This window comes from Syzygium oleosum, unplaced genomic scaffold (assembly GCF_021117445.2).
Source record: "Syzygium oleosum isolate NSW1041296 unplaced genomic scaffold, Sole_v2.1 Sole_v2.02, whole genome shotgun sequence".
Lineage (NCBI taxonomy): Eukaryota > Viridiplantae > Streptophyta > Magnoliopsida > Myrtales > Myrtaceae > Syzygium > Syzygium oleosum.
In genome coordinates, this window is record NW_026607486.1 from 17489620 (window position 1) to 17514428 (window position 24809).

A 24809-nucleotide genomic window follows, 5' to 3' on the forward strand; every position below is an offset into this window, starting at 1 on the left:
GTTACCTCCCTTGTGTTAGCTTTGTCATGACTTGTGAGCGTCAACAGAGGCGAATGTATTGTCACGCGGCATCAGGAGTTCCCCCAAACACTTCAGTAGGAAAAGTATGAGTAAGCTGATGAGAGAAAATTCTCGACAAATTCCCAGTGAAGTGTTCAAGGGAACTCTAGAGGCAACTTGACGTCTTAATTCACTGGTTTGCTCTTTCTTGCCCATCTTAGGGTTCTTGCCCTAGTATTTATAGAGGACTTTCCTTCCCTTGCGTGCATGCCTTGTCTGCTTCTTGTCTCAGTATAATTGTAATTATGCTTTGACAAAAATTTGTTGTAGTTATTGTTATTACAATTATCAATTATACTATGATTAGTCTATGAAATTGGTATAACATATTTTTGTTGATATTTGAGAAATATGACAACTTTTTTAAATGCTTACTTATAAGCTATCATGTACTAACAGTGAAGACCGACATTATTACATCTAATACTATTTTAAAAATATAGCATTGATGTAGTACATACAAGCGAAACGGCGATTTTGTATTGATTGTTGAAGCCTATGACACATTTTTTAAATGCTCACTTACAGTCTATCATGTATGAATGATAGAGATTGAGTCTGGAATATCTCATTTGGGTCTGGAATATCTCATCTAACTTTTGTAGGAAAAAGAACTTCTATATAATAAAGAAAGTCGTGCTGTGGGCGGGTGAACATGGACGCAACTGTAGGCTAAGTGGGAGGTTTCGATGAAGAGAACATATTAGTACGTGATTGAGTCGTGACCACTCATGCCACCTTTTCCCCGTTTGGCACAACTTTCTTTTGTCCTTTTGTTTTCAATGTTTTCCTCGTGGATACGAATCAAACCTCTTACTAGGCTCTAATCAATTCTAGTACTTATACGTGATTTGTAAGAGAAAATTGAGTTTTCGCGCATGCTTTAATTCTTTTGATTATCGGTTTTGGAAAGTTGACACATAAATGGAGGAAAAGACCGATATATTTCACACAAATCCTATTCAATTTCTTGTATTTGACAAAGATAACAGAGGATTAGACTTCAATGCGCATAGTGAATAGGCGAACAAAATAACATAGATCTCTAGACATTTCAAACCCTCGTGCGAAGGAGTTAACATGTCTTATTAACTTGACCGGAGTAGATCCATCGGGTATTTCACGTTCTCATTGCGCAAAAATCAAGAAAACCTTCTATAGTAAGCCTAACAATTGGGAATTAACGATGTAATTAAATAACTATAGAACTCACAGTACAATTTACACTCGAACTCGTGACCCTAGATGTTATTGCCCGCACCTGGTGTTCATGAAAGAATCAGAAAGCATCTCCGAAAAGGATTGAAGAGGATGTGGTGGAGGGATAGCGATGTGGAGATTTGATAAGAAGAGCAAAGGAGGATTTCCATCCACTCACCACGAAGATTCTCCCCTTAACCCAATTCACTACACCCACAATTCAGACCAGGTTCAGTACTTATCCCCAATTTGTCCTTTCTATGAATCATTCCCTCTCCAAATTTGGTTTTTCTTTTCTTGGAGAAGCGAAATTATATTCATTATATTATGAGAGGGCCGTGTTTTCCTCTTCATCCCTCCGCTAAAACAATTTTTATAAAGAAAAATTTATGCCCGGATAACAATTTTTATAAAGAAAAATTTGTGCCCGGATAAATGTTACGCTCACAAATAAACAACCTCCATAAAAAGATTGCATCATTCATATGTGTGAAGAATCAATTAAGAAAATTGGATCAACAGTAAACACAAGGGATTTGCCAAAAGTCGATGTACTTGATAAATATCTATATTTTTTCGGATCTTTTTTTTTTCCAAACATGAAAAACAGACACAAGGGATTTGCCAAAAGTCGGCTTCTTTATTTCATTATCAGAGCAAAGAAAAAGAAAGTACACACAATCGCATCCGATGCACTTGAAAAAATATAGTATGTACACCCGATGTAAAGAAGATTTTGCACAAGTGGCTCTGTTCACGTTTGATTTGAGGATTGTAGCTATTCGATCTCTCGTATCGAAGATATACAAGATCGCTTATGTAAAGCTTTTCTACATTATTCTTCTGAAGATCTAATGGGGTGATATGGTGTTCATGTGATAAACGTTTCTGTGATATAATTACTTGTCTAGACCATTGAAAACAAGACGTATGAAATAAAGTCTTGATAAGATGCTTTCCTTAAGTCCAACTTATTTTATGAGTTGAAAATGAATGATTTGAAAAATATTTTTTTAAGAATGCTTGTTTATATCGCTTAAAATAACTAGTCAATGAAAATGTCTTAATTATCAATAATAATTTGTGCCAACATATTTTCGTAGACGATGAATATATTTTGCGTCGATTTTATTTTTATAAGCGATACAAGAAATCATTTTTAGAAATATTTTTCAAATTATTCATTTTTCTCGAAATAAACATGTTTACTCAATAGCTAACTCCATGCGATGAGCACTTAGTACATGTCTCACTCTCATATGTCCCAAACCTATCATTAGCAATTGGAGTTGCTATTGCTTATTGATTTTTTTTTTATGTAGAAGATCTGGATTAGGGCATAGGGGACAAAGTCAAATTATTGCTAGCTATACATAGCTTGAGACGGATATGCTAGCCAAACAATGTTTGAATGTAGATGCATTTTTCTTATTCCGGATAGGAGAAAATCAAGTGAGCTCGATAATTGTGATAAATAATTTGTATAAAATATTGAATGAACAAAGTAAGCATCGCATATTGTATCCGAAATCGATTTCCTTTCTTTTTTTTATTTTCGTGGTTCTTGATGCTAATATTCTGTGAAGGGCAGGCGAAGCTTTCACAAGGCGCATCGTGATTTATGATGGTGAATGAATGGATTAATCAAGATCTTGATTGAGTTGACTTTAGCGGGAGAAGTTTACAGATTTTATTAGTTTCCCTCCATCAAAGTCAATTTGATCCAACAGATCTACATCTCCATCTAAGGGATTTGCTTAAAAAGAATTGAAATTTTCTAATTTATTTTGTGGGCCAAGATTAGGGCTAAATGAGGATGTCACATAGAAAACACGTGTTCAGTTCCTGGCTTTTGCCTCTTCCAAGGGACACTTTTTCTGTATAAAGAAATATATATTTCAGTTATATCTACCTATCAATTCTTTAACGGTCAAATCTGTTTGATGCCAAATTACGTAAGTAAGTTAATTACAGAATTATTCAATAGGATGGTTTCGTGTCTGCCAAGATGCTTATGAAGGATGGAAAATCGAAGATCGGGGGTGTAATGTGGAGGGATATCTCTCGCTTTGGGAGGATAAAGAGAAAGAGATGAATGTCAAATCTCATCCTCACGTATCAAATACCGTTTTCACTTTTGAAAGGAAAAATTACCAGAAAAATCATAAACCTACTGTACACGTACCAATTTAATCCTAAATCTTTCAATTTAATCAATTTAGTTATAAACCTTTTGACGATTTGCTATTGTAGTCATTTTGGCCAATTTTGGCTGGCAATTATTGACGTGGACATTGGCTGTCCTACGTGGCACAGCTGACTCTGATGTGGATAACTTTTTGCATATTTTAAATTTTTTCTTTCTTTTTCTTTCTTTGTTTTTTTCCTTCTTCCTCCACTGGTCGCCAGACCTCGGCAATGGTTGGCAACTGACCATAGACAAGGTTGGGATGACTTCATTGGCAAAATTGTCAAAATTTTTAGTACTAAATTGAAAATATTAATTAGTGTATGACTGAATTAGCCGACGTATAATAATTTTGGATTTTTTGGACAATTTTCTCAGTCAAATTGTATAGCCATCTTTTTCTGAACTTTTTGAACTCATAGGCTAGCATACCCAAAATTGAAATTGAAAATGTGAAAATCCATGTAATCTCAAGATCCCTCACTTTGTGAAAAACAAACGGACTTGTGTTAGCCAAAATAGGTGCATGACCCTGTGAAGTACATACTTAAAAGTGAGAGGGGTCAGTTTAGAGCTACTTTTACATTTTTCTTTCGACTTTTTTCAACTCTTAACTCGGACTTTTTTACATACTTTATGAGACCAATTTTCTTAGGACGGTGGATATACAATAAAATATCTTTGCTTGTTTTCCAAAATTGTGCCAGTTTTCAGTCAAACCGTCATGAATGGCAAGATCCCCCACTTGAGCAAGTTGAATAAGCTAGACAAATTATCAAAAAGTTACTTCGCGTTCTCTTATTATCTAACAACACTTATCTATAAGAAGTTACAAATTACCTTCGAACTCTCGTGTAGTAAACCCTAAGATATCATAGCCTGCACTAGGTGCTCATGAGAGAATGAGAAAGCATCTCACGAAAAGGATTGAACAAGATGTGACGGGATAGGGCTTGGGACAGCTGAGAAGAAAAGCGAAGGAGAGTCATCATCCACTCATCACAAGATTCTCCCATCGACCCAATTCACTACACACAATTCGGACTAGGTTCAGTATCATCTGGCCCCAATTTATCCTTTTTTATGAATCATTCCCTCTCAAAAAAATCTTTTTTTTTTGGAGAACTGAAGTTATATTCAGAATCAATCAACCGTTTAAAAGATACAATTACCAAAAAAATCCTAAACCTATTGTACGGGGATACCAATTTAGTCATAAACCTCTTAATTTGGCCAATTTAGTTTTAAATTTTTTGACAATTTGCCAATGTAGTTCTTCCGGCCAATTTTAGCCGGAAATCACTGACATAGACGCCGGCCGTTCTACATGGCACCGTCAGTGCTGATGTGGATAATTTTTGTATTTTTAATTTTTTTAAATAAAAAAAATCATAAAATTTCTAAAAATTGTAAATTTTGTTCATGTCGGCATTGGCGTGCCACATGGGATGGTTGACACTCCCACGTCGGCGATTTCTAGCGAAAATTGGCCTGAAGGACTACATAGGTAAATTATCAAAAGGTTGAGGATGAGACCAAATTAAAATGTTGAGGACTGACATCTATACAATAGACTTATAAATTTTTTTTGGTAATTATCCCATCATTTCTATGTGCAAGAATCAAAAGAGAAAATAGTAAGCACAAGTATGATCGATGGGCCGTCATTTTTGTTATGTTCCTTTTCACTGTCGATGTACCTAATGAACATCAATTATTCGGATCCTTTTCTTTTCCTAACATAAAAAAAAAAAAAAGACACAAGAAATACTTGTAGGAGCAACATTTACTGGCGTACAGTTGTAGTTGGATACATACAAAAAGTGAGCTTGTCCATAACCGAGGAAAGTATATCAAATCGCTTGTGCAATACTTTTTGACGTTATTTTACTAAAAATCTAATGTGATAAACGTTCATGTGATATAATTACTTCTCTAGACAACTGCAAACAAGATTGTGTGAATTAAAGTATTGATAAGATGCTCTCCTTAAGTCCAACTCATTTTGTTGTTGAATAATTGGACATTTAGTCAATTGCTAACTCTATCTTGTGAACACTTGGTACATCCCAAACCTATTCTTAGCAATTGAGGTCGCTATTGCTACTACTTTATTACTCTGGGGAAGATCTAGAATAGAGTATATGGGCCAAATTCAAGCTAACTAGCCTAACTTAGCTTGAAAAGGACATGCGCGAATACTATGATCAAACTCTTAAAATCGAGACAGCGGTTTAAATTCAAACCAAGATGCATTTTTCTTATTTCGTTAGGAGAAAATCAAGTGAGATTGGATCACTAGCACATTGTGATAAATTTAGAGAATAAAATTCTGTTGCCTTATTTTATGCTAGAAAAAATGAACGAAGTTAAGCATCACAGAATGTGCACGACATGGATTTTCTATCTTTCCTTTTTTGTTCTAGTTCTTGATGCTAATATTTTCTAGGGCCCCGCTTGAAGATCTTGATTGAGTTGACTTTAGTGTCATAAGTTCAAATATTTTAGTAGCTTCCCTCTATTATAGTCATTTGGAAGATTTGTTTTAAATAAATTAAAATTTGCAAATACTTTGTATGGGCTAACGTCAGGGCTAAAGGCGGATGTCACATAGAAAACATATATTCAGTGGCTAAAATCTATCCACGTCCCGGGCTTTTACCTCCTCGACCCTTTTTCTTGATAAAGAAATATTAGTTTGGTTATATAAATTGGGCAAAATTCAAATTAAAAATATATATTTTTTACTTATATCTATCTTTCAATTCTTCAGCGGTCAATTCTATTTTGATGCCAATTTAGGTAAGCAAGCTAGTTAATGAATCATTGAATTGGATGGTTTCGTGTCCTCAAAGCTACTTATGAATGATGGGATATAGAGGGATATCTCTAGCTTTCAAAGGACAAAGAGAAAGAAATAAATGTCAAATTTCATCTTCATACATAAGATACTATCTCCACTTTTAAAACGACAAAATTTTTATCATTTTCATATCATTTTACATCTTGACACCCCCACATATTATAAAAATTTTCATTTTTTATTCCCGAACTGCCTTAAAAAAAAACCCCAAACCCTAACATACGCTTCTCTGTCCTACCCTATCATTGCCACCTCCAGCCTAGCCCCTGCAATCTCCGTCCGAGGCTATTTTTAAAAGTGATGATGGTTCTTTTACATGTGAGTTCTATCTCGAGAAGGTTTTTGCAATTTTCCCTTTCTCTTAATGTTTTTCTCTAAAGAATATATACTCTTACACAGCGATACACATTTAGATTTGTAAAATCATCCAACAATAATATGATTGTCATTGGTGAACCTGATGATCCCTAGGGGTGTCAATGGGTCGGGTCGGGTCGGGTTTTCATGATACCCGACCCGACCCGAAACAATGAATATATGTGCTTGGCCCGACCCGAAACAAGACCCGAACATGATATAGCTGCACAATCGGGTCATGTTCGGGTCGGGTCGGTTCGGGTCGGGTTCGTGTTTAGAGGTTTACTAATCATTTCTTGCGGTCGATTTATTTTCTCAATAACTTTATCAGCACCTTGTTTTGCTCAAAATCTTCACGCTGTCCCATAGCTTCGTTAGTGCTTGTGCAGATACCTTGAAGCAGAAAATATTATGATGCACTCAAAGTGCCAGAAGCTGATACAGAAGAGCAGGTTTGAACTCCCCATGACATGCGCACTTAAACCCATCCGGAAATTCCATAATTAGAGTGCAAAGGAACTGATTAACCACTTAATTCAAGCCGTCACCGATTCAATCTCACCAAACTTAACACGAAGCGAAAACAAAACGATGAGCTATGGGATTCAGTTAATCGGGAGCAAGATTTACGATGTGCATCTGGTCGGCAATCCAATCCTCGGTGGCGGGATCGACGCCGTCGAAGATCCCGGGCCATCTCGCCTTCGCGGCCTAAGGAAGCGGAGGGAAAGTCAACAATTGTGTTCTTTCGCTGTGATCCAAGCAAATCGACGGGAATCGGACACTAAGCAGAAAGTATTTCACTCAAATTACCCAACAATAGCAAATTCGAACTGAAAATGACACTTCAATACTTCATACCAAGATAAACATGTCTTTTACTACGAAATCATCCGGAGAACCACCGGGGAAGTAAAAAATAAAAATAAAAAAAATCTAATTTTCACCATGGGTGGCGATGCAATTTGCTCGAATGAAATTTAACCAAATCAATTCGGAATTCCAGCCCAAGTTCCCATTTTTCAACGAGGTAACAGTCGGATCGGATTTGCCGAAAGCATCGTGGGTGAATTCTTTCAGCAGAGTCATCGCCACAGAAACAAGCAGACAGAAACAAGAACAGAGAAAGAGCCGAAATCAAATCAAGCGCATCTACCCAGTAGAGATTTCGAAGCCTATCCACGATCAAACTCAAAAAGATTCAAGTGGGTTAACGCGATCCACGACCGCGCAAGGAAAAAACAAAAAAACCATACAAGAAATCTCCGAAACACAACAAGAACGATGGACCCGCAATAAAATGGTTCGAAAGACCCACAATTTAGAATCCGCTACCTGACGTAGCGGTTGGCGACGCATGATGGACCCGCTTTCATTCACGAAATCGGGAGGGAGTTAGGGTTTGAGGGGAATGACCTGGTTCGAGCTCGATGCCTGGGAGGGGATGACGATGACGGTGGATTGAGGGAGGTGGCGCAAGTCAAACTGGGGAGGAGACGGGATCCGCTAGAGAGAGAAAGCGGAGCTCTGGAAGAAGATGATAGGTTTCGGGTGGGCTTGGGAGCAAGAAGATCAAATGGTTCTTGTTTGTTTATGGTGGGCTTGTTTCGGGCAGGCTCGGGTAGATCCAAAACAAGCTGAAGCCTTGTTTCTTTTGTTACCCAAACAAGTTAAGGTCCAATATGATCCAATACAAAAATTTCATGTTTGGGTCGGGTCGGGTCGGGTCATGTTTCAGCCGGTTCTTTTGACACCCCTAATGATCCCAATAAATTGATCTAGCTGAAATTATTATTTCAATTCATTAGGCGTTGGGTGTCACTTGTACGTGGTCACGCCACCAATCAATGTGCAACTTAGCTTCTCACCGTATTTGTTGACCGAAAATGAATTAATTATCCCAACTCCAAAGTCAAACCAAGAGATTGTTTTTCCATCTATGCGGCAAACCAAGAGGGCATTAGCGTGCATATATATATAGCACAATCTGTTCTAGGATTTACTCATAACATACCCAACATAAAGAAAGAGAGAGGCGAGCTTCTATCTTCGCATATAAGCATGGCTCATCGCCACCATATCCAGAGAATTAGTCTCGGCATCTTCGCCGTCGCCACTGTCTGTTTGCTAAACATTGCTGCTGCGGAGGTAAGCCATAGCTCCAACACATGATTCTTCATAGTTCATATATATAGAGCACATAACCTCTCCAGTAGCCAGAGATAAGAATTGCAGTAAGTGAACATGACTTTATTCATACTCTTTTCATTTGTCATCAGACACACGAGTTGGTTCATGCTCAAGATCCCTCACTTTGTGAAAAGCAAACGAACTTGTGTTAGCCAAAATAAATGCATGAATCTGTGAAGCACATACTTAAAAGTGGGAGGGGTCTGTTTAGAGCTACTTTTACAATTTTCTTTCGACTTGTTTCAACTGTTAACTCGGACTTTTTCACGTACAAAGTACTTCGTGAGACCAATTTTCTTAGGACGGTGGATATACAATAAAATATCTTTGTTTGTTTTCCAAATTGCGCCAGTTTTCAGTCAAACCGTTACGAATGGCAAGATGCCCCCCACTTGAGCAGTTTTAGATATTGAATAAGCTGCCTCATTCATGCCTTACTTTCATGGAGATAAATAGAGAGGTACACGTCGAATAATGTGACAACAAGAGCCAGGTGTGACGTCTACGTCCTGTATGTACAAGCGAGCTTTGCATGGTTAGGGTTTTCCTGACCACATTTCCTCTAGGAAAACGTTTATTAGCTGAGGAAAGATTGAGTTTTGAAGTTGAAGATACATAAATGCTCTACGCATGTCGACAAAGAAATGATTCAAACTTAACGAGACAGAGAGCTCTTTACATGTGAGAGAGTGAGACCGAGGAACACACAATTACTTGTCTATATAATCATATGTGGGATTTGTCGAATCCACCCAAAGGAAAAGGAAATTAGGTTTTACAATCTCGATGGCTCACCTATATATTCAGAAAACTTGCTGTATCTTCTGCATCTTTGCGATCGCCACCGTTTGTATAGTAGACAGTGCCGTCGCCTTGGTAGTTAAGCTCCAATCCATCATCGTGTATCTGTGTGCGTGTGCTTTTTTTCACTGCTTCTGTTTATGAGTTTAAGTATTTGATGTAGTGGCTAAATCATGGAGGCGATTTGAGCAACACGAGAAATGCTCGAGAAGAGAAGTTGATCGGCCCGTCGACCATCCGGAATTTACGGTTGAGATGGAAGTTCTTCGCCGGAAAGGATATTTCCGCCACCCCAGCAATAGCCAACGGCGTCGTGTATTTTCCCTCGTGGAACGGCTACTTGTACGCCGTGAACGCGTTCACCGGCGGTTTGATATGGCAGCAAAACCTAAGCGAGTTAACGGGGCTTAGGGGCACGGGCACAATAGTGAACGTAACGGTCTCTAGGTCAACCCCAACAATAGCCGGGAGCCTCCTGATCGTCTCAATTTATGGACCTGCAGTTGTTATCGCTGTGAGCCGATCGAACGGGAGCCTAATTTGGTCGACTCAGCTTGATCCACGACCTCTAGCGGTGGTAACAATGTCCGGAACGGTTTATATGAGGTGGATGCAAACACTAAAGAAAAAATTGTAACCTGTACCAAGAAAAATTACAAAGGATCTCCACAATATAAGAAAAGGTGACTCTCATTATGACCCGGATGATAATGATCTCTCTTTATTTTTACAGCGCATTCTATGCCGGAGTATCATCACTCGAAGTGACCTTACCCGCAGAGCAATGTTGCACTTTCCGAGGCAGCTTGGCGAAGCTCAGTATTACGTCAGGAGCAATCATATGGCAGACCTACACAATCCCGGACAACGGCGGTAAACGCGGCGGCTACTCCGGAGCCGCCATATGGGGAAGCAGTCCGGCGATGGATCTGCAAAGGAGGCTCGTGTACGTAGGCACTGGGCAGCTCTACACAGTTCCACAAGAGGTCGCACAATGCCAACAGAAGCAAAACAACCAAACCACAAAGCCAAGTCAACCCGACCAGTGCATAGGGCCGGACGTGAACTTTGATTCCATCATCGCATTCGACATCGAATCGGGGAAGATCAGATGGGCACGACAACTCGGGGGATATGACGTGTTTTACTTTGCTTGCTTGGTGCCAAATAATCCCGACTGTCCACCTGGACCGAACTTGGATGCGGACTTTGGCGAGGCTCCCATGTTACTCAGTATATCAGCGAACGGCACCAGGCGAGACATCGTAGCTGCCGTGCAAAAGAGTGGCTTTGCTTGGGCTCTAGACCGAGACACCGGGGCCATAGTATGGTTCAAAGTAAGTACGCGTTGTCATTCCTTATTTTGCTGACATAGGTGATGGATCTTCTTTCCGTTATCACTCATATAAATAGTCACCACCTTAGTTCTCGTGTATAATCCTGGAGGCAGCTCACTATTATAGTCTCACTCTAATGCAATCCATGCGAGCTTGGAAAATAGCGATAAAGAGTCCTCAAAATTCTAACCTCTCCGGACCTCTCCAATATGCTTAATTTTCAATCTGCTCAGCAAGATGCACTTCAGCACCTTATTGACATCCCATAGGGCTCAGCCCCAGCATATTCACCTCAATGAGGATAATCAAGAAGCTGTAGACGATAACACAAGAAGTATGATAAACCTAAGCAGAGAAGACACTAGAGTTGAATGGATAGACGATACATACAACTGGCTCAACAAAGAAGTCGCCTAACATGATGAAATCGTTTTTCAAAATGTGCAGTTGGCCGGGCCCGGCGGCCTAGAGGGAGGAGGCATATGGGGTGCAGCTACGGACGGACAAAGAATCTACACCAACATCGCCAACAGCAATCGAGCTAGATTCACCCTCGCCCCTTCAACCCAAACTACAACGGCAGGCGCGTGGGTTGCGCTTGACGCAAACACAGGCGCAATGCTCTGGTCCACAGCGAACCCAAGCAACGAGATCGCATCTGGGCCTGTCTCAGTAGTCAATGGTCTCGTTTTTGCTGGGTCACCTGCTCCCAATGGTCCCGTATACGCGATGGAGGCAATCACCGGGAAGATCTTATGGTCAAACGACACGGGAGCAACAATTTATGGGGGCGTGTCGGCAAGTTACGGGTGCATCTACCTGGGGAACGGGTATACTGTTAGTACGGCAGTGTTCCATCCAACTTGGACACCAGGGACTTCTCTCTTCGCATTCTGTCTGGGATGAGATGCCCATCCAGTTTTGGGCAAGGACTGGCTTGCTCCGTGCTCAAAAAGTCCATGGATGTATCAGTTAAAAGAAATAAAAGTAATGCATAGTGGCTTTCAAGTTTCAATTGATCCACCGTAGCCGTGACTTAGGTCACTAAAAAGGATACTTCTGTGACTATGACCTGTCAATTCAGCAGAAATGGAACCTTACTATACCAACTATGCTAGATCGTATCAGATCTCCCCAGAGCTCCAACTTGTAAAAACAGCACGAGCTTAATGTCTCTGGCCTAGGGCACATAAGAAAGAGAAACAACATAATATGTACCGCAATTTTCACCTCATTACACAGGCAAGACCATCGTAAGATTTCAGGGGGGAGAAACACAATACTATCAAGTATCAACTCCATCGTGAGAAAATTGAGAAGGCAAAGTGACCCCATTTACAACTGATACTTGTAGACTGAAATCTTATCATGTCTTGTAAAATGTTCATAAATTAAATCAGAGTGCTTACAGGGAATATAGACAGAACAATTACCTAAGAAAAAGCAGCACATATTTAGGCCCATATGATAATTAAGCACATTAACCACCCAACTGGTCAGAGAGTAAAACATCCCTATACAGAAAATGATAATATCCCATACATGTTCTAGCATCTTGAATGATGACTAACTGGGTGCGTGGACATTGCCAAAGTTGAGAACTCGTCTGTGGGAAAAGGCCCTGAACAGAAAACTAAGAGCAGTTTCTGTTATTTCACTTCTTTCTCAATGTAAAGTCCAGAGTGATCGTCATGCCATAGAAGATCACCTCCTCCACTCTACTTTAATCGACTTCTCTGGATAATATAACATAAAAATTGTTAATCACAGGATATAAGACAATTCAAAATCCTAGCTCGAAAGTAATGACACGAAACAAATCCTTAGTACTTTTAACCATAAAGAAGAAAAAAGGTCGCAGGCATGAAACCATGCAGTAAACTTATGGATCAACGGATCTTTCCTCTTCAGGATCAATCAAGCATATTAAACACCAGAGTAATTTGAAAATAGATGTCAGATAACATCTGTCTGAGCAAAACAATGCAAATCCAAGCAAGACTGAAAATTGGCCAGCTGGAAGGCAGTAGGTTCTCGAAGTGTAATCTCATTGTCATCTATCAAAAGATATACTACAATGGCTTACGAGTCAAATAACAACTACATTCAATTGATATAAAGCTTAAAGATATACGCCTAACATAAATTTCAGCATTAGGTGCAAAATGCAATATTAAAAGAAAGGTCATTCGATATATTACAACTTCATCATTCTTTAATATGAACACTCGGCATCACAAACAGAATATATTAGATATTTTACCAGGTTTCAAGAATTTAATGATTACAGTCCAGCAAAATGAACCCTTTTCAGTGGAACTTTCCTAAACTTCTTCCAAGAGACCTTTATCTTTTCGCGAGATCATATGCTCTACAAAAATATTGAAGTAATTCTTGCGGAAAAATTGTTTTCTTTTCATCCATATCTTCAGTAGAATATGCCAAGTTTAATAATATCCATATTACTATAAATTTGACTGAGTATTATAACTTCAATCAAGAGACTAGTCAAAAATTGGCCCATTGCATGAAACTGGCAGTAGATCTAAAATTTCGCTTCTTCACCGATGTCTTGTTCCACAAGATGTTTGACACAAACGCTTCATGTTATTTAGTCCAAGGATGATGATTGTCTCAGGAAACCCTTTGGTTTTTAAAGACTGGTTTGTCTTCTTTAACATAAGAAAAGAAAACTAGAACATTACAATGTAAAACACGTGTTCACACCTGTTATCGTTACAGTAATACAAAAATTACATAATTTAAGTTCTTACCACCAAAATCTCTGGAAGATGTAAGAGATTTATCACTTCTAATTGTTCCTTTGCCAGATGCTTCGACAAGTCTCAGAGCTCTTGGTGAAAATGAATCTACTTTCCCATTGGTGGACGATGGCAATGAATGCCGTCTTGTGCCATTCATACCAATCCCACCTTGGGCAAACCTAGGGGAGCTTTGTCCTCTCAGCTTGGCTTTCGCAGATTCAGTCGAAGCCATATAGCTGGGCACTCTTGTGCTGGGATGCTTCCCATTCTCTTGTTGGTCAATCTTCGCAGGTAAAGAAGCTCTTCTATGGGTGCTTTTTTCATGCTTGCCATTCATGCTAGCATCCTTCAAGTCCGACTTCTGTTCAACTAGACCAACTCTTTCTGCGGGATGAGCATTAACGACAACCAGATGTTCTTGTAATTCATCAACTTGCTCTTCAGAGGCTGCTAATTTCAGATTTCCTTTCAGTTCAAATTGTGACAGTACTTCAATTTCGGACTCTTGCTCCACCTCAGATGAATGACTGACATCTTGCTGCAGAACCAGAGAGGTTACAGAAGTTGGTTCATTTCCAAGACTGTCGTCCAGTTTCTTCTTATCAGCCTTCACCCCATCAGAAACCTCTTTTGGAAGATCATTAGTCCTTCTCAAATTGAGTTTTACTTTCTCAATCTCATTCTCTGATCTATATTGAACTGAATCTACAATGTGACCAGAAAAATTCCTTGGGTAGCGTTTGGGCTTATCAGACTCCGAAGATATGCCATTGGAGTCAGTTTTGACGTTTGTACTAGGCAGTCTGCGAACACTTTGCTTGTGGCTACACTGTTTGTTTTCCAGATTTTGATGCTTTGACTGCGGATATGAGTGAGAATTTTCCTTTGGTAGTGAGGAGGCTTCCCAAAAACGAGACCTCGTCCAGCGTTCAAGCCACATATAAGCAGAATTTGGATCTCTGCAGCCATATTGAAGATGAAGAGGATTTGCCAGGCGAGATGAAGCAATAAGCTGAGAGTATAAACAATGATTACCAAGCAATGAGTATTTCGTGTATCTATTCCAGCTTAAAGTATCATTCATGATAGGATATTTATTACCACTTATACAAGGAAATTTTTTTAGTGCATTGACTAGGTAGATGGACACGCACATCACATCAAGGCATCATGTAAAGAAACCTACTTATAGGCTAAATTCCAAGAATTTGATGACTGGAACCATCTTCTCTATTTTGTAAGGAGGTCATAAACTTTCTTCGCTTAAAATTTCTTATAAGAAGATATATTCTCCCTGTAACTAGTAAAGTTATTCATCATCAATTGAAGCAGGAAGTTCATAAATCACACTGAATCCAGATACAGTGCACAAAATCTGTTAAGCAAATTTATTAAACAAACGTCAACCCCAAGGAATTACACTATCTCCTGGTGCAAAGGAACCCTCTATAACAGTGCATGATTTTTGAAGGAATGCAGAAGCAATGCAATCTTTCAGATAAAATCCGAATACTTGCAATTTAAAGGACGATCGCTCATCTTAAGGGGTAACTCTTCTAACCCAAATTATGAAAAGTATCCCATACTTGTACCAATACACACAAATAGAATACATATACAGATCTCACCTTCTGAATGAACACATCAACAAGCAGCTTATCCTGGCCAGTTGCTGAAGGATTGCGCAATTCCCAACCCTATTTAACAGACAAAAAAGAAGTTAAAAAAGTAAGCACAAGTGCAGAAAAGGGGAAACATATGCTGAAATCGGTTAAAACGAAGATGATATGAGTACTTGGAGTCCAGTGTGTCACCGGTCCGTATAGGAACACAGAGACTGACTATAGAAGTTATGAGGAAAGAGTATGGATTTTGGCCACAAAGTAGAAAATTTTCTCACCTTTTTAGCACGAGCTAATTTCTGAATCTTTACAATGCCTCGCACACAGCAAAATGTGGCAATAGCTTGTTTTCTGACCAAGCGGCCACGGATAAATGCTTGCATCCTGACAATACCTTTGAGTGTTCTAAATGAACGACGAGCCTGGCATGGGCATAGTACACATTTGAACACAAGGTCAGTATATCCAAATGAAAAAGAATGAAATTCAAGAAAGCATGAAATGGAGCAGAACTATATGACACGACACATATATCAGTAATGCATCAGAAATTCATTCAGTGATATTTGGATGAATGTATACTTAGTTATTGATGATTATGGCTTGTGATTTAAATGCTCATTAATCGATCAAATCACTTATTGATAAACAAGGGTAGTGATTCAAATTCTCATAAATTAATTAAATCACTTAAAACTCGTGACATGAATACCCTCTTCCATCTGGCCGTAATAACAAACGGGTCAGTCAAATGGACCAAAAAACCTAAGAATTCAAAGATTCTAGAAAGACTCGTCACTTAAATTTTCCTGGCATCAGAGTGTAACTGGCATGCACTTGACATGGGCCTTCCTATATCAAAGGAACAACTCATGACAACATCTCATATTGCAAATATCAACAGTAGGCTGTGATCAAAGGTAAGAACAACTCTCCATATTACTGATTTATTTCTTAAATCAAGTTGCCTGATTACATAAGTAGGAAAGTTAAAAGCAAGCTTAAAACAAAAATCAGTAGTTCCATAGAAGTTTATCATTTCGATGTTTCCAATGGACAATTCGATCATAGACAATATTAGTTTCACCTATTACAAACTTATCCAATCAACTCCTGCAATTAGACATAAACAATGATAGCTTTAAAATATGTATGAAGCACTGAGAAGGATTATTACCCCAAGGACAGAAGCACCGAGGAAATTCTTGCCAGGAGGAAACTTATAGCACAGGAAGATTCTCTAAATAAATTGCACAGTAAAGGGGAGCCGACATAGTAGTTACAGAAGATTACCAGATAACCTCTAAACACAGCCTGTGCCTTAGTAGCCGCTTGCTGAAGCCTCTCATTTTCAGTATCTTCTGATAAGGCCAAACCATTTGTATGTGCGTTACCATCTTTTCCGGATGAAATAATATTAGCATCATTAGGTGCTATAGCATATGGCCCTTTTCCAAAGTCCACTGCACTCCTAGTATTTGTAGCAGAAATTGGCAATGAATTTGAAGGAGGCTCCTCAATAATATCAGTGGAGGGTGTCTTAGACGGAATTAAGGCCTCTCCTTTTTGTCCAGATTTCTTTCCACAGAAAAGAAGAGACGCCATTAGATAACGAAGAATATCAAACATCAAACAAACAGAGTTGACAGAGTCGCAAAGATTAGCAGATCAAAGAAGCACAATACTGATAATAAACAAAGAGTGGAAGATGCAGAGCATGACAAGAATTTTTTATTACCATTACAAATTTTTTCAACTTTATTAACAATTTGAGGCACTAGTCCCAAAGCAACTTAGAAGGTATAAACTGAGTGAGCCAATCCATCCATTTGGACATATACAAATAATAGATGTCCAGGGCAAGAACTAGAATCACTTGAGGAGAGAAAATATTGCACTCGGAATCTACTTTGTTGATAAGTTTGTCGATACTATAGGCTGCCCCAGTCAGCAGTTCGTGATATCTCCCCCTATGCACCTGTACAGTAGCTGATTACAGAAAGACACGAGTTCTCCGAAACCTAACAGTTAGATGAAAAACCATCTTTACACTGACCCCATCAAAAACCTCAGTTGGACACGGTATTCTATGACTATAAGGAGCAATACAGGATCGGAAGCCCCCCCGAAGCTTCTACAATTGAACTCATTCGAGAAATGAGATACTTTAGCTAGGAGCAGCTGTGTGGCTCTTCCAATCCATCACGTTCACATCACCGAGATAACAAAAGAGAGCTTGTTTATTAAAAGACATCATACCGAAACATCTCCTCCTTTTGGCAAATGAGACTTTGACGATTTCTTGCCAAGGAGTAAGGTCTTCAACCATTTTCCTGGTGTTCTTCCCATTTAATTAGGAAAGAAAGGAACCGAAGCCCCCCGGATATATATATAGAACAACCTGCAGAAGAACAAAAGTAATAAAACTTCACTATTACAGACCCAGAATGCTCCCCGATTGGCAGAACCGAAATCCATGACGAAAACTCTCATATTCAAACCATTTCAAACACATGAGCAACTCGTTGACATTCAACCTAAATCCAAAGACAATACACTTGTGAACAGTAAGAAGACCCAAAATCCAATCAAATTCACGTACATAAACTCAAAAGTTATCTTCTTTTTTATCACCCCACACGCTTGAGCACACAACATTTCTCTCTCTACAGGTATTGTACTACTACCGACCTAGCTCAGGAGCTCTCTCCACCGACTCGAACAACACATCAACACTGCACAGCATAAACTACAACCGCATTGTAGAACCAAAGCCACTCCATCCATGAAACCGCAATCACATCTTCATCGCCATCGACTTCACGAGTCGCAAAACCACCCGCCGAAACAGGGGAGATCTACTCAAAACGACAGAAGCACGTTAGACCGACGGGTTGAGTTCGAGCGCACCGTAAAGAGAGCCCCCCCGGAATCGCAAATGCACCTTCAGCAAGACGACGAGGAACGTCGGCGGCCGCTGCTCTCCGCGGCCGGAACGATCCGCCGGCCGGCCGGTGCTCTCGCTCGTCGGTCGTCACTCCTGCAGCGGAACGAGCAGCAGCAGCAACTACAACGGCAAGTTTTGGCGGAGACGAAAGCGACGCTGCAGCTTCGAATAATAAGTTAATAACAAAAACGAAGCTCATTATTTATTAGATTAATGTCAACTCATTAATCGCCCCGACGGCGCCGTTTCAGCACCATCATCATCCGCTTAGCTGTCCCGTTCGGAGTAATTAACTGCTTAATTAACTGTACGGAGCGGTGTCCACGTGGACGCAGGCGGTGACTCGTGACCAGACCCACGACAAGACGAGGATGGGTGGGAAGGGAACAGCTGGACCCCACCCCCCCCCCCTTATTTTTGCGATTGTCCGCTGGGCTTGGGCTTTTCGAATGGACGCAACATTCGAGGCCCGTTTTGGGCCTCCCAAATTGAGGCCCATGAATGTTCAGAGATGGGTACTTCTGTGGGCCTTGGTTCCTCCGTCTTTTCGGCAAGGCCCAATTCCCAAAAAATGCACCAACTTTATCTTGAGTGACAATTCTAGCACGTATTTTTTTTTGTCTCGTAAAAAATCACCAACTTTCACTTAAATCCAAAATCTGACACGAACAATTTGAAAATTTCGCACCATAGAGGCCTAATCTGAGATTCGAGTAAAAGTTTGTGCTTTTTATTCAAATAAAAAAAATTTGTGCCAGAATTGTCGCTCAAGATAAAATTGGTGCTTTTTGTCAAAATTAGCCCCTTTCGACATTGGGTCAGCTGAAATTTAGGAAGTTCTTGCTTGAACCCGGGTATTCATTGGATCATGTGGGACTCGCGTGATGGCATATCGGCATCGCCGACACGATGTGTGGTGCAATGAAAATTGCATGTATACATTTGACTTGATAAGAGAGAGTGTGTGTTTCATAGTCGGTGTGGTATTTGACTGAAAGTAGCGTATAAAAAACACGAGGGAATTAGCTTTTATATTTCGATGTATATAGTTCTTAAATACTAATTAGGAAATTTTAATTCAATTCCAGCTTCGGCGGTAATCCCTATCGCATTGAAAAGAGGGGTTAAAAATATAAAACAAAAAAATTCAAGAACGGGCAATTGCGTTGAAAGAAGCAGAACACGATCGCCGCATATTGAGGTCGATTGCTTAGGGCTTCAGCAATTAATTTTTTTATAAACCAAAAAAAGCAAATAATTAAATGTACCTTTTCTCTATGTTTTTTTTATTTTTTATTTTAATAGCTCGAGGCATTGCTTCCGAGACACATCACGTGCAACCTCTGCCACAAACATATATATCTCCAACATGTTACCACGAACATGTAATAATATCATGTTAATCGCAAAATTTATCTTTTTCTCGCGTACTCCTTTCTTCCTAAACTTAAACAAACCCTAGTTTTTGTTTCCTTCCCCAAGCGACATTGTGCGTTGTCTAGTTCTACAAGAGCTAGCTGCCAAATCACGCGAATTAATCATACCCTAAATTGACCGGAAAAGCACGAATCATCCGCGATAAATTTAATCGTTCTCGGGAAATACGGGATTAGGTAGAGCTAATCCCGCTAGGAAGGCTGGAAGCCGCACTTCCTTCGATGCCAATTCTCGCTCGATGCATTTCAAAAGCTTGGGGGACTCGCTGGTGCGATATCATTAAACTTTTGATTATCGAAAGCAATAGGATTTGGGGAAATTAGTGGGGATCGTTCTAGTCTAATCAATCTCAAGAAGGGCACTTGCTCATCATTGATTCATGAGCATCGGCCTTTGCCTTCCGCCGACAACCTAATTTTAAGGGATATTCGGAACTTTTTCAACGTAGGTACGAGCTCGAGATTGCGCCAGCTTTTTTTTCCCGAGGGCGGAGATCACGTGCGCTCGGCACGTGACACCGAGATCCTCGCACCACCTGTTTTTTGAATCCGCGGCTAGCGTTGACCAACGAGTCGCCGTCGAATCGACGGTCCACGATCGCGCGATTTGAGGGAGGAACCCGATGATAGCCCGCCCCCGCGTAGCGTGTGATCGAGGCTCCCCCCCACCCCACGGTTTTTGTCTCCTTGTGCCTTGGCCTTTCCCCAGCTCTGGATCCAAAATTAACAAGACCACAAGCCAAAAATAAATGAATAAATGTAAAAAGGAAAATAATAATAATAATAATTTCATGGGGCATTAGCATCAATTTACAAAAAATTGATAATTCGGGCGATGTGATGGGTTGCGCGTGTGCACAAAAACTGGTGGAATTACGTTCGAGGGGATCAATAAAAATCAACACATCATCGAAGTTATTGATTTTATAGGGCTGAGTACTGGTCCAGATTAGATCCTAGAATTGGATCGAACTGACCCCACCCAGTTGGTTTTAGTCCGACTCCCGATTCCAAAAAATTGGGATTGGCTACTATCGGTTCAATTTTCGATTTTGGGTGCGAAGCCGGACCGAACCGGGGGATTGGACCAGATCGAAGAACCAAATTGAGACACCCTAATCCTCTCCTTTTAATTTTACCTCGCATCTTGTATTCTTGTTATTGTCGTTTTTGCCTTGTGTAAATGAAGGGATGTTTCATTAAAATTTGTCCTTTTAAGTAATAAAAAAGATGAAACAACAAAAAAGGGAATTGGCCGGTTCCCAAATAGACCCTGGAATCGGACGACACCGACAGAGTCGAGGTCTACAGAATAGGTACCGGATTCCAAAAACCGGGAATCAGTCCCGACATGATAGGTTTCAGGCCCTAAATCCGAAGTCTACCCACCCTAAAAATGCCCACCTCTAGTTTTGTATATCGATCTTGGCCTGTTGAAAATCGATCCAAAAGATAGTTGTCGCCAGTGTTGTGATTCATGTAATTTTCATGGTTTGCCACTTTTCCTCTTGTCTCAGCTGACGCTTTCCAGATCCATTATTCTCTCACACAGAATTACATACACAAACACCTTTTCACCAAATGCAAAAAAAAAAAATTATTTTCTTTTCCCTAGCATAAAGATTCCAGCTTTTAGGCACTGAATGATTCACTCCTGACTTCATATTTTAATCATTTCTCGAAATTCCTTGGTGCATGTTAACTTCATTACAGCACTCTCCTCATAACTCTCTGGGACCCCACGAAGGTGTCTCCCTCCCAACTTCTTTCCCACATTCAGTCTCAGAGCTCCACATCCTGAAGTTGCCATGTATGGATGAAGTTGCCGGTGCTGCAGGTATGGCATTTAATGCCAGAGAGTCTTCAGTATGGTTTCCCATGAGTGCTGCATGATTTGATTCCGCTCAGATTCAAGAGAGACACCAGAAAGCACCCACTTTGGAACCTCATTTTTTGCTTGGGAAATGGCCAATTCCCCTGTTTTGCTCTGTATCTTGTTCTCTGTGATCGTGTTGATGATGAGTGTAGTTCCACTTGCAATGGCTCAACTCAGTCCAAGTGAAACCAGGGTCCTCTTCCAAATCCAGAAGCAGTTGGAGTACCCGGAAGCCCTCCAGGGATGGACGAACTGGACCAGCTTCTGTTACCTCCCACCATCACCTTCTCTCACCATTGCCTGCTCCGACAATCACATAACAGAGCTGACCATTTTTGGGACCAAGAACTCATCCTATCGCGACGGCCCGAATCCCGATCCCTCCCGATTTGCCGTTTCTCAGCAGACTCTCTCTGCAAGTTTCTCCATGGACTCCTTCTTCACTGTGCTCACCAAGCTCTCCAACCTGACGGTGCTCTCACTTGTGTCCCTGGGCCTGTGGGGACCGCTTCCCGCCAAGGTCAGCCGGTTTCACTCACTTGTGGTGCTCAACCTCAGCTCGAACTCCATCTACGGGGAGATTCCTCAGTCCATCACTTCGTTCAAGAGCCTCAGGAGTCTTGTTCTGTCTGATAATTTGCTCAATGGGAGTGTCCCAGATCTTAAGGGCCTACCCGTTCTTGAAGAGCTGAATTTGAGTGACAACTTTCTCGGACCAGAGTTCCCATTGCTCGGAGATACCCTTGTAAGTGTTCTGTTGAGGAACAACTCATTCAGATCTGAAATTCCTAGTGAGTTGAATGGCTTGAGTCAGCTTCAGCGATTGGATGTCTCGGCCAACGAGCTTTCTGGGCACGTCCCGTCTTTCATTTTCAGTCTGCCTTCGATTCGTTACCTCAGTTTAGAGGAAAATCAATTCAGTGGAGCACTTCCAACGAATCTTTCATGCAATGGTAATCTCACTTATGTGGACATTTCGCACAATCTTTTGGTTGGGAACATGCTGTCATGCATCGGGTCAAGTTCGGCGAACCGGACAGTGATCAGCTTGTGGAATTGCTTGTCCGGCGGGAACTCAAATTACCAGCACTCCTACTCTTATTGCCAGAAAGAAGCTTTGGCAGTTAAGCCTCCGGCTGAAGCTGAGAAACAAGGGTCGAGCATCAAACTGAGTCTCGTTTTTGGAATAATTGGAGGCACCATTGGAGTTGCAGGGGCATTCGGACTACTGATCATAGTGCTGATCAGGAGAGCAGAAGCACGAAGATCATTTGAAAGCAAGCCCGCCAAGTCTTATGCTGACGAACTGTCGTTTCGCGGCTCGCCAAAGTCGAGCATTGATTCTAGTAAGATCTCTCATCTGTACTTTACTATTATTGCTCAGATTATTGGGAATGACAGACGAATATCCCTCCTCCTAACATTGACGTGGTAGACAATCTTAGTCTTATTCAATTGAACTGGATATAACATCCAAAAATGCTGAACTCTTTGGCAGGGCGAATGCCTCAAACGATGAGGCTGGCGACACTGGGCCTCCCACCTTATCATGTTTTCACTCTGGAGGAAATTGAAGACGCAACAAACAATTTTGATCCATGCAATTTGATGGAAGAGGCAAATCAAGGACAGGTAAGACATTTTCTTTCACAATTCAAATGTTAAGTTGGATCGCGACGGAACTCAACAGTGTAACCATCGAACAGCTAAAGAGTGATACCTTGATTTGTTCTGCAGATATACAAGGGTTGGCTCAGAGATGGTACGGTAGTCCTAGTGAAGTGTCTGAAACTGAAGCAGAGAAGTTTGCCTCAAAATATAGTGCAGCAACTGGACAATCTATCTAAGCTAAGGTATCGCCATTTGGTCAGTCTTCTTGGACACTGCATCGTCACTTATCAGGACCACCCCAATGTGGCCAGCACAGTGTTTATCGTACTCGAACACATATCGAATGGAACGCTGGCAAATCTTATCACAGGTAAGATTTCGGAAAAGAAAGGATCTGTTCTTTTGGCAAATGCCTGTGTGTCATCCGCCTATCAGTTTTATGTTTGCTCATGTATGTGCAGATTGGAGGAGGAAAGAGATGCTGAAATGGCCACAGAGAATGACGATCTCCATAGGCGTGGCGAGGGGAGTCCAGTTCTTGCACACTGGGATGGCTCCCGGAATATTTGGGAATGACCTGAAGATTGACAATGTTCTGCTTGATGAGAGTCTCACCGCGAAAATCAGCAATTACAACATTCCACTGCCGTTCAAGGTGAGATTTGAATAATAAGCTCCATCATACTCCAAAATCTCTCTTGCATCCTTTAGCTGATGTTGGTTACCCTCTCGATTTTTCCAGACGGGTTCCGAAATGGCGTCAAGCGATAGCAGGTATTACATTGTCCGATCTCTATCAACTTGCACGCGTGTGCTGCTCATGAGCATGCAGCCTCTTCTTTCTTTTCAATTTCATTTTCCAGCTATTGTATTGCACAGATGAAGGAATTCTCAAATGGAAGTTATTTCTTTTTGTCAGTCCAAAAGATGCAGAAAGAGAAGATATGTATCAGCTTGGGAAGATTCTCCTGCAAGTCATCACCGGGAAGCTGGTCAAGTCCACCGGTGAATTGGATGACATGAAACAACTGGTACTTCACTTCCTAGAACAGTCGCCCATTCTCATTCACGTCTAGCATTGCAAAAGCCGAATGTTTCCCATGTAACTGATTTCTCCCGCTAATTGGAATTGCAGCTAGAGAAGAGCCTAACGGAACACCCCTCACAGCTACGCAGCGTGACTGATCCATCCATTCGTGGCTCCTTCGCATACCAATCGCTCAAGACCGCGGTCGAAGTCACCGTGAATTGCCTCACGGAAGAGCCGAGCAAGCGGCCTTCGATAGAAGATGTTCTCTGGAATCTGCAGTACTCAATCCAGGTTCAAGAAGGCTGGACCAGCAGTGAGAACCTCAGTACAAGGACATAAAGCTTCTCTTCTTGCACTATATACTTTTGAAGTGTTTTCCTGTAATTACTAAGTTTGCCAGAAAGAAATAAAGCTTAGTGTGCAAAAAACACTGCTGATATAATCTAGTAGTCTCGGTTCGTGCTCATTCACTCAGGCGCACGCGCACATACACACCGTGCAACACGGGCTTCGTCGTGAGGATGAA

General features: G+C 40.8%; 3 protein-coding genes across 3 annotated transcripts; 2 read left to right on the plus strand and 1 right to left on the minus strand.

Moving 5' to 3' along the window:
- Positions 1 to 8690: 8690 nt before the first annotated feature.
- Positions 8691 to 12011, plus strand: LOC115681321 (uncharacterized). Its single transcript, XM_030605602.2, has 4 exons — positions 8691 to 8816; positions 9823 to 10265; positions 10393 to 10996; positions 11444 to 12011. The coding sequence occupies exons 1-4, from the start codon at positions 8730 to 8732 to the stop codon at positions 11900 to 11902; spliced, it is 1593 nt and encodes a 530-aa protein (XP_030461462.1). The 5' UTR covers positions 8691 to 8729; the 3' UTR covers positions 11903 to 12011.
- Positions 12012 to 12344: 333 nt separating this feature from the next.
- On the minus strand, positions 12345 to 18480 carry LOC115670455 (protein IQ-DOMAIN 29-like). The gene is made up of 7 exons (XM_030591742.2): positions 18294 to 18480; positions 17643 to 17784; positions 16677 to 16961; positions 15662 to 15805; positions 15390 to 15458; positions 13771 to 14773; positions 12345 to 12732 (listed from the first exon to the last, which is right to left on the minus strand). The coding sequence occupies exons 2-7, from the start codon at positions 17730 to 17732 to the stop codon at positions 12701 to 12703; spliced, it is 1623 nt and encodes a 540-aa protein (XP_030447602.1). The 5' UTR covers positions 17733 to 17784; positions 18294 to 18480; the 3' UTR covers positions 12345 to 12700.
- A 2962-nt stretch (positions 18481 to 21442) lies between these two features.
- On the plus strand, positions 21443 to 24725 carry LOC115672105 (probable LRR receptor-like serine/threonine-protein kinase At1g14390). Its single transcript, XM_030593877.2, has 7 exons — positions 21443 to 22988; positions 23141 to 23274; positions 23380 to 23623; positions 23715 to 23908; positions 23996 to 24027; positions 24173 to 24284; positions 24389 to 24725. The coding sequence occupies exons 1-7, from the start codon at positions 21731 to 21733 to the stop codon at positions 24620 to 24622; spliced, it is 2208 nt and encodes a 735-aa protein (XP_030449737.1). The 5' UTR covers positions 21443 to 21730; the 3' UTR covers positions 24623 to 24725.
- Positions 24726 to 24809: the final 84 nt, after the last annotated feature.

Coding starts and splice junctions, on each gene's coding strand:
- LOC115681321 (XM_030605602.2), top strand. CDS start 8,730: ATGGCTCATCGCCACCATATCCAGAGAATTAGTCTCGGCATCTTCGCC. Junction 8,817..9,822: donor TAAACATTGCTGCTGCGGAG/GTAAGCCATAGC, acceptor TATTTGATGTAG/TGGCTAAATCATGGAGGCGA. Junction 10,997..11,443: donor GGGCCATAGTATGGTTCAAA/GTAAGTACGCGT, acceptor CAAAATGTGCAG/TTGGCCGGGCCCGGCGGCCT.
- LOC115670455 (XM_030591742.2), bottom strand. CDS start 17,732: ATGGGAAGAACACCAGGAAAATGGTTGAAGACCTTACTCCTTGGCAAG. Junction 16,962..17,642: donor CAAAAGGAGGAGATGTTTCG/GTATGATGTCTT, acceptor TTCTGTGGAAAG/AAATCTGGACAAAAAGGAGA. Junction 15,806..16,676: donor CTGTGTTTAGAGGTTATCTG/GTAATCTTCTGT, acceptor TGCCCATGCCAG/GCTCGTCGTTCATTTAGAAC.
- LOC115672105 (XM_030593877.2), top strand. CDS start 21,731: ATGGCCAATTCCCCTGTTTTGCTCTGTATCTTGTTCTCTGTGATCGTG. Junction 23,275..23,379: donor AAGAGGCAAATCAAGGACAG/GTAAGACATTTT, acceptor TTTGTTCTGCAG/ATATACAAGGGTTGGCTCAG. Junction 24,028..24,172: donor ATGGCGTCAAGCGATAGCAG/GTATTACATTGT, acceptor TCTTTTTGTCAG/TCCAAAAGATGCAGAAAGAG.